Genomic DNA, 12747 nt, shown 5'->3' with positions numbered 1-12747 from the left:
ATAAATTGCTTTTTGGGAATGATGGAAATTACACATTTCCCCTTGGAAATATTCTTGAAGCTGCTGTATTATAGAGCTCTTTAATTCTCTCTTAAATTCAAACAGAAAAGCTCATTACTGAATTGAAAAAAATCAAGAAATTATCTTTATTAATATTAAGTTTTGTTAACTCTCTTCCTTTTCATCCTTTTGTGGGGCCTAAAGTTACCTACAGTCATAATTTACATTTCTATTTATTATAACTCCAATATGTATTTACGAAAAGCAATTTAGTTTATTTAAGTTTCATTCCATTATTTTGCTTTAATTACATGAAACTGGAGTTACTTTCTCATACCAGCGTGTGGCTTAGAAAAAAAAGGTAAATACCTATTAGTAATCTCTTGAGAGTGGCTCTTCCTGGTAATTAAAACTGGGAAACACGCATAATACTACATCTCCTCATGAGATTAATATGGAAATAGATTTAAACAGTGTTTTAAGAAGTTCACTGCTGATTCGCCAAACCAGTTCTTAATTCTCCATCCCCGTCTTGTGTGCATAAATATTGTGTGTATGCCCATTGGATCTGGTACATTGTTACCCATCTGTGCAAAGGGGGTATTAAACACTACTTTTCTGATCTGATTGTACCGCACACTCATTTTGCACTCATGTAAATGAGTACACAAGGTATAAGGCAATATTGAACCAGGCCACTGATTTTAAGGTTTGCTTACATAATAAGAGATGCAGCATCAGGCCCCATCATTCTTATTAGCATTATTCTGAATAGAGTGCTCCAGATGTTTCAGATGTAGTGAGTTGTGCTGAAGTGTGGGATCTGGAAGAGCCCCTTCTATCTTCTCTGTTGTGTTAAATTCTCTTTCATGTTTCCAACTAGCACCTGCTGCTTTTCACACTGGCTTGTTATGTTTCCTCATTCTATCCATCTTACCTGTCTTATCCTATCTATCTTATCTCTCTAGCTATCTAAAGAGTATATGGAAATATAGGATATTTTGCAGAGGAGGAAATAGAATTTTATTGACTGTGGCCTGTATTTCCCATCTCCCTGTTTGAAGCTGTGTGCGCTCAATAGAGGGCACCAAAACACAGGCTGTGATCAGTTGTTTCTGGTAGGTTTTATTTTTTTCCCCTCTCATGATCTGATGTAAATTGGCAAAGTAAATTTGCTGAAAACGAAATCAGAGTTCCACACACATTCAAGTGTGCATCTGTCATTGTATTAGGTTACAGTAGATACAGGAAATCTTTAGTTAGGATTAAGTTGTACTGTTCAGCCATATGTTCTCCTCCAGCAGAACAGTGTATAATATACCTAATAAAATGACATTGAAGAAAACCAGATTTTGGCCTTTGTCCAAATAAGAAACAACACGCTTTGCCTTCTGTAAATGTCCTCTCTTTAGCTTGGAAGAGGGAACATTCCTCACGTAGAATGCAGCATCTCTCCTCAAAGACTATATGCTTTCTTTTGTGTATCAAGTGGAATTTTATTGGAGGTCTGTTGGGTCTAATTTCAAAGGTCAACTCAAATCTAACTAGATTGCAGTTTACCTAAATCCACCCTGAAACTGAGTGTGCAGAGTCATTTTCATAACTGACCGTGGCCCTTATAATCAGGCCTTCTCAGGTCAGACCTACAGCAGCAGGAGCTGGAACTAGCATAGCAGCCTGTCCAGGGTGCTTCAAACTGACTCAGGTGTTTCTGCCATTCACTAACCTGGTACATGGCCACTCCATCCTCTGAAGCTGCCCCAAGAAGCCCAGGGTTGCTCATGCCACAGTGAGACCTCAGTCCCCCTCAGTACCGGGGCAGGCATGCGGTAAGACAGACCCATTGGGCAGGCATAGGGCAGCTCTCCCTTCTCTCCTCTATTGCCACCTCCCATCTGGCTCTACAGCAGAGTAGATGGGGACATGGGCCTGGGGACAGTGCAGGGTGGGCTTATCAATTAATCTTATCAACTACACGCACTCCCCCCCCCCTTTTGCTGCCTCTGTATCAGAGGCATCAAGTGGCAGGGGGAGACAAAGCTGGTACCCGTGAGGAACTGGCTTTAAGCAGGCTCCCCACAAGCACTGGATCCGCCTGCCCCTCCCTCACCCCTGCACTGCTGCCTCTGATAGAGAGGCAGCAGTGCAGAGCGTGAAGGGGGCAGGATGGAGCCAATATGGGTGGGAAGCCGGCTTTCAACTAAACTCCCTACATAAGCCAGCTCCGCGGACCTGACTGCCCCTCCCCTCTTGCTGCCTCCTACAGAGGCAGTGATGGGGGGCAGACAGGAGCCATTGCTGTGGGGAGCTAGCTTAAAAGCTGGTTCCCATCAGCTCCACAGAGGCAGCAGTTGGAAGGGGAGATTGGAGGCAGGGGAAGTGCCGTGAAGCAGCCTCTTTCTGCAGTGACACAGGCTCACCTCAGACAGAGGCTGGTCCACAGCAGCAGCCCATGTCCGCAGGGGGGTCTGAGCTCGCCGGGGACCAGCCTTTGTCCACTGGGAGCTTGGACTCTCTTCCCCCAGACAGAGATGCTGCCACAGACCGGCCTCTGTTTGTGGGGAACGTAGACCCCCACGGACAAGGGCTGCTGCCTCTCTACCAGAGGCAGTAGTGGGGGGCAGCAGGCAGCCAGTCTGCATGGGGAGCTGGTTTTTAAACTGGCTCCCCTGGCACACTGGCTTCCACCTGCCACCCCGCGCTGCTGCCTCAGATACAGAGGCAGCGTTGTGGGGTCGCAGGGAGCTCCCCGAGAGTGGGGCCAGGAGCGCACTGGCTGCCGCCCCCACCCATAGTTACATGACTGTTCAGTTACACGGTATCTAACATCCTTGGGGGTGCCTGTCTGCTTCTGTGGCCCATGAAAGCCTTGAAGTTGGGCAGGAGTAGTGAGGTAAAGGGCAGGCAGCACCTAGTGTGGGAGTTCCAGGGGGCCATGTTGTGCCTGTTTGCTCACATCTGAACCCCACACTATGTGTGCGTGTATTAAGGAAGGAAACAACTTATGCAAACACAGCATCCCTCTCCTGGTAGCAGCTGCTCCACCATTGGCCCATTCAGGCAAAGGACTGTTTACTGCTACCCTGCCGTGTTGTCCCTATGACTGCTTGTGACCCTGTGCCTGCCCCCAGTCTGCTCAGACCTAATTTTAAAGCCTGACCTGAACCTACTGTAACCATGTCAACTCATTTTATCCCCAACCTGGCCTCACCCTAACACCTATAGTTAGGTCTCATCAGGTTTGGGTCAGGTTGCAAGGCTTTGTATTTTATGCTCACTTTCTGTGAAGGTCTGCATAAACTTTTCTCAAGACTGCTTACAAGCAAAGATTGTATAACAAATAAAAAAGGTTTTATTCACACATAGGGCCTCTTTCTGCAAATCCTTATTTATATAGGTAGTTCTTCTGTGGGAGTAATGGTTATTCATGTGAGGAAAGGTTTGCGGGATTTGGGCTAGGGATGTGAAAGACTAGTTAACTAGTTGATAAGCAAAAGCTTATCGGATAGTCAATATTCTAGTCAACTATTCACTTTCTATCCTCCTTGCTGCCTCTATCAGAAAGAAGCAGCGGGGGCAGAGGAGAAGAAGCTTCAGAGCGGCAGCGCTGCATGGAGTCATGGTCAGCTGTGGACTCCCCGTTGATCCTGGGTTCCATGAGGCACCGCTTTGAAACGCCTTGTGGGGTTGGGGACTTCCCTGCTCTATGCAGCACTGCCACAAGGAGCTGGGGGCCATCTGGGGACTCCAGCTGACCCCAGCTCCACACAACGCTGCTGCTTTGAAACACCGCAGAGAGCCGGGGCCCATCTGGGGAGTCCAGCTGACCCCAGCTCCACACAGTGCTGCTGCTTTGAAACACCGCGGTGAGCAAGGGGGACTCAATCAGTCCCCTGCTGGCCCAGTGCTCCCCGTATAAGGGCTTTCGCCTTTGAAGTATAGCAAAAGCCCTTATAGACTAATTGAATAGTCGATGCAAATTGCATAGACTATTCGATTAGCCTATTAATCTAAATTTAACATCCCTAATTTGGGTCTTAATTTCTATCCTAGGTAGGCATAGGAGAAGTTTGACTTTCCTTTAAATCTGCCTAGTCAATTTGTTTCAGGAGATACTAGAATTATCAGCCTGAGTTGTGACTTTTTATAAATAACTGTGGGCCAGATTTTGATCTATTCACTGTAGATTTGCACCAGAGCAGTTGAGGTCAGAATTCATTCCTGTGTTGGTACTTTCAGTAATGAACAGTCAGATGTTCCTTGAACATTGTGAAAATTGCTGATTGCCTAAAAAATTGTACACACAGTTAGTCTGTGCTAAAGCATCCTAATTGTATGTTTTACTTCACCGTACTTCCCTACTTCTTTCTGCCTCACTGTTTGTCTCATGTATATGTTATGTCTTCTCTTTGAGATGACTGTAATCTCTTTGGGGCAGGGATAGTCATTTTCTGTGTGCTTGTATAGGACCTAGTACAGTGAGGCTATACCTAGTTGAGGCCCTGAGTGCTACTCTAATAATAATAATGGGTGACAAATCATGCTTAATCTTGTTTTGGAGGGATGAATATTTTGAATATAAAAACAAAAAGCTAGAAATGCAAAGTGCAGACACTATTTTTTATTTCGATTGCTTTTTAATCACATCCCCAAGCTATAAAAGTGACTGGTGCAGAAGGAAAAAAAGCAAAATTTGTAATTTCTCACTTAAAGGGTAGACAAGGCATTCCAAGGGCATACCTAGGTGAAGAGTGCTTATATGACTGCACACACGTTGACTTACAATGGTTAAAGAGCTCTAAATGTTTTCCTTATAGATGCATGATGTGTCATTGGTTTAATGAACAGCTTCTTTAATTCTTCGTCTCTGTGTTTCTTCACTAATTTAACCTCCAGATGGCACTATTAAGCAGAAGAGAAATAACTGTGAAATGAGTCCAATGTAAAGTAAAATTGGAAATTGAATTATAGCTGCCAAAAAAGGACAGTAGCCTTGAGGTTCTGATCAACCTGTACTCTTATCACTTTTGTTTGTTGTTCCTATGTGTTAGGTTACCAGCAAGTTAATAATAGTGCTTCAGCAGTTCAAGGCTTAGTAGAATTGCACTGGACATGAAATAAAGCTAAAATGAATTTGTGTCCGATATCATTGACATTAGTGCTCATTACTTCTGTGGTGTAAAGCCTCAAACCGTCTAAAATCAATTTTAAAGATTACCCATTATTTTATAAAGAAAATAAAATACATTTCAAACAGCAACAAAGCTGTAAGTATAGTGTAATCTCATGAACAGTTAGTTACTTGTGCTTTAGCTTGGGTGGCAGAAAGCTACAACACAGAAAAATCCTGAGGGAAACTAAAGTAGGCACGTGGAATTTAATGGGCTGGCTTTTTATTATATTACTCTGAATTGGAAATGCACACGTTAATGCGAAAATGTGAATCTCCTCATTACCTGTTTTTAAATCTGGAAAGTAAACTCTAGTAAGATTTATTTTAAGGTAACAAACAAAAGGATCGAGTTTATTCCTCCAAAATGTACACTACAAATCTGTATTTTTTGTGTAGAATGATTAAGGTTTTTTTCTTTTTTGTTTCACGATGCCTGTGTCATTTCTTGTTTGGGATTTCACATTGACCAAGAGTTGCCAATGAATGATGGCTTTTCAAACTGTATTCATGAAGCTATTGCTACTGAGGAGGGAAGTGTGTGGATTAGTAAATTCTGGGGCTTGATTCATTTTTGTACTCTATTAGGTGGTTTCTTCTAGATTGAGGGTTGGTTTTTTTAAATGTACTGTGCATTCATACTTTGAAGGCATGGATATTAAGATACTACATTTGATATCTATTTTAAAGAAAATTATTGGTAGGTTTATCAGTAAAATCAGGGTTTTATTAATGTTTAAAATGTGCTTATCTTGAACAATATGCAGCATCTGCTCTCTTTCATATAATTTCACATGGAATGTGGTAGATCATTATAGGCCACTGCAAATATTTTTCATCATGGCACACTTATCAATTTCAGATGTGTGTGTACAGTCACATACAATATCCCCAAAATTAGTTATATCTGGATCTTGTCTTAGTTTTCTTTGTTTTAACCCAAAAACCAAAATTAAGTATATTACATTATTTAAATATTACCTCTATGTTGGTCACAATGGAGAACAGTTTTCAGAGTTCATTTATATATTTAAAATATTATAGTCCAAATTTGTGATTAGTCTTGGAAGAACCAGTCTGTTGTAGACTTCATGGATTTATAATACAATTGACTTTTATTCATTTATTTTGTTTTCACCAGTTTGTATGTTATTGCCTTGTATCCAATTATATTCAGATGATATTGCTAAATAAAATCGTTGCAAAAGATATTGATAACTAAAAACTAACCTATATAAGTTGAAAGTAGGCTAAGATTACTTCTGAACAGTTCTGGCTTGCTTAAATATTTGCAAGCAGTATTAGTTGTTACTCTCATAGGCCTTTATTTTGCAAATGCTGAATATTCCCACAGAGTTCAAAAAGACTACCCCCATGAGTAAAGTTGCACATGCACACCAACATTTTGTAGGAAAGGTCTCATTGTTTGGTGCTAATCATTTTAGAATTGACATAGTGTGCAGTTCATTCTTTATACAAATATTGCAAGAGTGTTGCATTTTTCTGAGTAGCAATACTAATCAGATTTCAGTTGTTTGTGGAATTAACTTCTAATTTTCAGATTTTGTAAAATGCATTGTATTTGGATTACACAGTTCATGTGATTAAACAGGTTATGCCAAATACACTTGAAGGCTTATTTTCAGAAATATAAACTGTAGTTAAAGATAGACTTTTTTCTAAAAGTAGTTACAGTGAAAAGTATTTTCAGAATTTACTGAATTTTACAAGCAGATTTTAAATTAGTGTACATCAATGGCATTTTATTATCCCTTATATAAACATATATAAAAGTGTAAATATGTACCCTTAGTTTTTATTGATGCACACACATTCTGTTTCTCAGGTATTTCAAAGTCCTGACTTTTCATGCTTCTAAATTCCATTTTCTTCCACTCCCCGAAAAGAAATGAGGCAATAGAAATTATAAAATAGTTTAGTATTTTTTTTTAAATATAGACCGTGCTTGAATGTAGACCAAATTTCCATAAGTGCATGTGCTTTTGCCCCCGTTACAATCATTAATCGAATCGCATGGTAATAACAGATGGTTAAATGGAAGAAACACCCTTGAAGTTATTCTTATAACAGATGTTCTTAACTATTAGCTTCATGTTTTTACTCACCTAAAATTCTAGATAATGTAATAAAAAGGTAACACATACCTAATCATTTTATTATGTGCAGTGCATTCTGAGGCTAATTTGAGATTAATTTAAAAGCAGGACAGCATTGAGAATTGTTCTAGTAATTCTATGCCTTTCTCTATTTTAAAGGATCCTACAAAATGCATTATTGCTTTCGGACAGTAGACTTCACCTCTTCTTACAGACTCAGCTAAGTCCAGAAGATATCGAGGCGTGTGTATCTGGACAGACAAAATATTCTGTTGCTGATGCGATTCATAAGTTTGCCTCCTTGAAACGACGTTTTCCTATTGAAGATAAAGAGAGAAAAAGAGGGGAAAATGATGCAGAGTCTGATTCAGAGAGGTTACTTTCTTACTTCCCTACTTTCTGATATTCATACATATATATATATACATACACAGACTTCACTTTTTTGTTGATGTAATACTAAGATAATGAAAAAATTAATTGACTGAGATTTTATTGAGCTGTGACAGCTCATCATAGAAGTCTTCACACACACCTCCACACTGAATTAATGAATGCAGTAGAAATTCAATTATCTGCATTCTGATTATGTGAATTTCATTTAGTCAGACTTGAATTATTCGCGTTTAAATTATCTTGCTAAAAAAAATATCCAACTGCACTCCAAATGGCTAATTAAAAGTCCAAATTTCCTGTCTCTCTTTGTGACTGGAGATAATTAAAGTTCTCCTCTGTTACTCAGGCTTTGAGTGTGTTGTGAAAACCAATTTCCTTTCTTTATTTTTTTTTTCTCTCCTTCTCTGTAGTTCATCCTCTGGGCTTGGACACAGTTGTGATGACAGCATTTCACATGGATGTAAAGCAAGCACAGTCCCTGAAGAATCCTGAAAAATCATTTGTATATTGCCGTCTTAGGAACTGCAAAATAATGTCCCCTCTCAATTTACCACAGCTTTGAAACAGTTTTTCTGTTTGTTGCTTTTTTAAACTGCACTGATTTATTTTTACATGTTGCCTATTACATTTAGGGTTATGCAGCCATTCAGATCTTGATAAAAATTGGGCTAGTGGTGCTCTTTTGCCTGATGAAGTATGGCTGATGAAATATTTCCCTTGGTGATGATGTAATTTAGATCTTAAAAAATGAAGGTATTTTACATTAGTTTAAAAGTTGTGTATCAAATGAAAATACACTTAAAGCAACTTTGTGTACTTTGTACTGGAGAAGTTTGACTCTAAACAGTTGTGTGACATTGATAATGAAGTCATATAGACCACAGGGTATTAACTTTTAAAAATAGCGAGGTGACTTAAGAAAAACAAAATCTGTACTATTTGTTGCTTACAATGGGAGATATAGACTATCTTCCCACAGTCTTTCTTCAGTGTTTATGGAAAACTTGCTCTTATCATTCCCAAGAGCCAGAGGACAACATTTTCAAACATAAGTGCCTAAAAGTTAGGCGCACAAATAAATGACATGTTTTCCAGGGGTGCTGAAAACCGTCAGCTCTCATGGAAAGTAGTGGGAGTTAATGGTTGCTCCCTCCCTGTGAAAATCATGCATAAAATCCAGCCCCACTGAACTCAATGGGAGTTTTGCACTGACATTGATGGAGCCATCATTTCACACTAAGTACTGTATCTAACTTCAGAGACCCATGTTTGAAAATGTTAGCTAGTGTTCTAAATTAACATTTAAAATGAAGTGAAGCTATTTTTCCAAAAGGATGATCATTACATAGATATCATACATTGTTCGAATATGGAATTCTAAGCTGTAGGCTACAAACTAGAATTTTAGAGGTTTTAATTTCACTTTTACTGTAGTCAGTACATAGAAGTATTGGCATTTTTTTTCCTTTTGGCAAATGGCAGGCTTAAACACAACTTTTTAACCACAAACACATTTGTTATAATCTACTTTGCTCTTTATAGCAACAACTATGAGTTGTCTTGTCTCAGAGCCTGTCAATAGAAATTGTTTCAATGTTTATTTATATTATATGTTTAACTCCTATTAAAGAAAAAGCAGTAGGTCAAATCCTGTTCACATTGAAAGAATAGCAAAACTCCCATAGATTTCAGTGCTGCAATTTCAGGTTCAGTATGGATTGTCTCTTATATAGACACTATGGCTAGTATCTTTTAGCCTGTGAATTACAAAAACAATACATTATAATTAGTCCAGCTAATAAGTTAGTTTGGATGTGTTTTTAAAGCATCCAACTAGGAATCTGTGAAGTTTTAGAAAGGTGTGTCTTAACAGCTTAAGACTAACGTACCATCTCTTAAGTAACTACTCTGAACCAATTTTCTCTTTGATAGCACTTTCATAAGTATCTGCTTCTTTTGCTCAGTTTTTTTGAATTGCACAAATGTATTTCTTCACCATCTCTGCTTCTATGTAGAATGGACAACAGAATATTTTCATATAACATTAATCATTTTCAATAACAATCAAAGCAACAAGTTGTTATGGCAAACTAATTTGAAGGTAGTTACTATTATAAAGAAAAGACTTTTCTTTGGAAGATGTTGCCTCATTGCTAAACTTATTTTTTAGCAAAACTGCCCATAACTTCTGTGGAAAAAATCTTGAAATGACCAAAAACTGCAACTGGAATAATTTTTAGAGAAGGACATTACTGTTTACCATATTGTTGGATTTTTGAAGATGTTTGTTTTGTTTTGCTGTTTCATGTTGATCATTGTAGATCATTGAATGCACTTTATATTTTGTGGCCTGCTAACACACATCCTGATTGTCTAAAAGTAAAGCAAATGTAAGAGTTGAAGAACCATTGTAACTACTTTCAGTAATTTAGTTATTCAGGGATCTTGTCTTTTTTTGTATTAAGGAAGATTTGCAAAGTAAACTGTTGCAGGGATAAATACTTGCAATTCAGAATAATTGTATTGTCATTAGCTTTATCACACTCTTCACAGTTACATCTGTACTATTCTGCATGGAAATTTATTTAAAATGTTACTCTTTTGAGTTCCCTATATACCTAGCACTCGTGGAAATATTTGTGTTAAATGATAATGAAGAATATTCTGTTTTAGAGTTTATGGACCAAGAAAACAGCTGTAAATGTTTTAGGATATATTTCTTATTTTGTGAAATTTAAATATAAAACTCCTTAAACATTTTGGTTAGCCTTTGCTGTGTTTTTAGCACTACGTGAATATTATTTTGATTTCTACAAGAAACTCTTCATTTGGTGCTTTTGATTCATGTTTTTGTTGTTTTTTTGACAATAAGTGACATTTGTCTGGTTTCTCAAGCCATCAGGATTTCTAATGCCTCACTCTCTCAGCATCAAAAATTTTATATTGCTTGAATTGCTCCTCCTTTGCTGCTTTGTTTTACTTAAAATTCTTACCTTTCTTTATTTTATAAGACAGTTTAGTAGGAACAGAACATTCTTAAACGAGTTATTTTTGTCTTATGTTTTAACTTGTAAATAAGATTTATTTAATTTTAAAATCCATTTACATTTATTTTTTCATTACTTTTAGTATTCTACACACTTTACAGTTTCTCAAATATTTTGTGTGCGCTATATATTGTAAACAAATATCCTCAGTCCCTTATATTTTTTAATTGTAACACATTTAATTAACTTCAGGATATTCTAAATCAGTATTCCAACAACCTGTTACTTATTATGCATCTGAAACATTTCTATAAACAAAGTAACAAAAATCTTCTCTTAAAAAAATTAATTCAGTAATAGACATCACAGCTTTTATATACATTAAGTTTTATTTTCCCCAGCACACATTTCTAAATTCTAAGCCTATCTTTTCCTAAGTCTACATTTTTGCTTCTTGAAATATTTTTGTGATTTGTTGAAGATACTTTTTAATATAGTTCCAAAAAACCTATCCAATTATATTTGTGACAATCTGTTTGTAAAATACAGGAAGCATATACAGTAAGAAACCTTTTCAAAGAATGGTAAAATAAAACCCTTACATTTCTAAGTAGTTATAACAATGGTAGGATCAATAACGATGATCAATGTTTACCACAAAAGATTTGTTTTTTAAAATTACTTTTAAAATCCTACATCTTTTTAAACACAAAAATGGAATTCAGTACTTTCAGTGTCAAGACTGATTCTTCTCATGAAAGGCCTTAAGAAAATACTTCAAGAAAAGTAGACTTATCTTAACCTGCTAAGGAATATTTTTTTTAATTTTAAGTTGCTTTTTTGCCTATCTGAATAAACTATATTTAGAAGATGAATGAATAATCTTTTATAAAAGGACCCTAACTCAAAGTATTTGGGAACATTTAGAGTTCTTGAACGGACACACATCCATTACATATATGTACATATTTTTAAGAATTCCTATCCTATTAACTTTCCAGAAGCTATTGTACAATAAAATAGCAAAACTGCAAACCATATAATTTGTATTGTGTGGTTTGCAGTTTTGCTATTTTATTGTGTGATTTGTAGAAAGTTAAATAATACCTTATTGATACCTTTACAATTTAAGTTTGCAATTACAATATAGATTTAACCCCATCATCTGCAGTTTGGCATCAAATACAAAACAGTTTCTGGACCATGAGGAAACCACTGCATGTATTAAGGCACAGATGAACACATTTACTGGAGATCATATTGAAAAACCTGCAACTAAGAAACTTTACCAACCCAAATATTTTATCCAGAACCTTGCTATCTCTTTGTAGTTTTATCTTAGTAACCAGTTCCCCTTGCCTATACAAGGCTCCATTTCAACCCTTTCCCTAACTGATATTGTAGCTAAAACTTTTTCTAATTGTTAGGAACGCAGTTCTACCACTTTTGACATTTGCCACCAATTGATCTAGCAGCGCAAACACTTCCAGTGTTTCTTTCCTCTCATTGCCTGTGCTCTCTCCCAAGGCCACAGTGAAGCTTTCAAATTACCTTTTCCTGCCATGAATTTCTAACTTTATAAATCCCCCTCACTAGCCATCTGGCTCCCTGCTAAGAGGCGAAAAGTTACTCCAACAAGTGCCTAGTCATCTCCCCCTTCTCTCCCCCCCCCCCGCCCCCGTGCCTCCCGCCTTTGCTCCTGGAGGCAACATTGGCACCACTTTCAGTTGAGTTTTGCTAGTTTCTTACCTCAGGGCCTTCATCCTCTCTTCCCCCCCACCCCACTTGCTGTAGTTTTTCCTGCAGCTGCAAGCAGAGACTGACTGTGTGTGCAGGGGGCTCTCGCGGCAGCTCGCTCCCCGCCTCCCTCCCCGCCTGTGTGTGTGTGTGTGTGTGTGTTCCAGGCGCCTCCATGCGCCCAGGCTCTGCCGGGGGCTGTTTGTCAGGTAAAGAAACTAGCCGGCCTTGATCCGGTAACTCGTAGCAACCGCAACCCATGGCAACCGCGGGGGAGGGGGATGGAAGAGGGAGGGGAGGGAGACCCAGCACTGCAGCTTCTCAGCCGCCCCAAGCACCA

At 38.1% G+C, this 12747-nt stretch overlaps 1 protein-coding gene and 1 long non-coding RNA gene across 5 annotated transcripts in view; one reads left to right on the top strand and one right to left on the bottom strand.

The window, feature by feature from the left end:
* The window catches only part of SNX10 (sorting nexin 10), a 57931-nt gene extending 47489 nt beyond the window's left edge, over nt 1-10442 (top strand). For all 3 annotated transcript variants that reach the window (XM_075922176.1, XM_075922175.1, XM_075922174.1), the window contains exons 6-7: nt 7447-7662; nt 8094-10442. In XM_075922176.1, coding sequence (XP_075778291.1) covers nt 7447-7662; nt 8094-8175 — 298 coding nt within the window. In that variant the 3' untranslated portion in view covers nt 8176-10442. The remainder of the gene's footprint in view (nt 1-7446; nt 7663-8093) is intronic.
* LOC102457509 (uncharacterized) lies at nt 4765-12566 on the bottom strand. Of its 2 annotated transcripts, XR_012901988.1 has the most exons (3): nt 12420-12559; nt 6978-7604; nt 4765-4902 (listed from the first exon to the last, which is right to left on the bottom strand). It is a non-coding gene; the product is annotated as an uncharacterized LOC102457509 (long non-coding RNA). The 2 variants fall into 2 exon arrangements; XR_012901987.1 differs by lacking the exon at nt 4765-4902 and having other exon boundaries at nt 7331-7604; nt 12420-12566.
* Nucleotides 12567-12747: the final 181 nt, after the last annotated feature.

Source organism: Pelodiscus sinensis, chromosome 2, assembly GCF_049634645.1.
Source record: "Pelodiscus sinensis isolate JC-2024 chromosome 2, ASM4963464v1, whole genome shotgun sequence".
NCBI classification, from domain to species: domain Eukaryota; kingdom Metazoa; phylum Chordata; order Testudines; family Trionychidae; genus Pelodiscus; species Pelodiscus sinensis.
The sequence above is the reverse complement of the archived record's forward strand: the minus strand, read 5'-3'. Positions and strand labels throughout refer to the sequence as shown.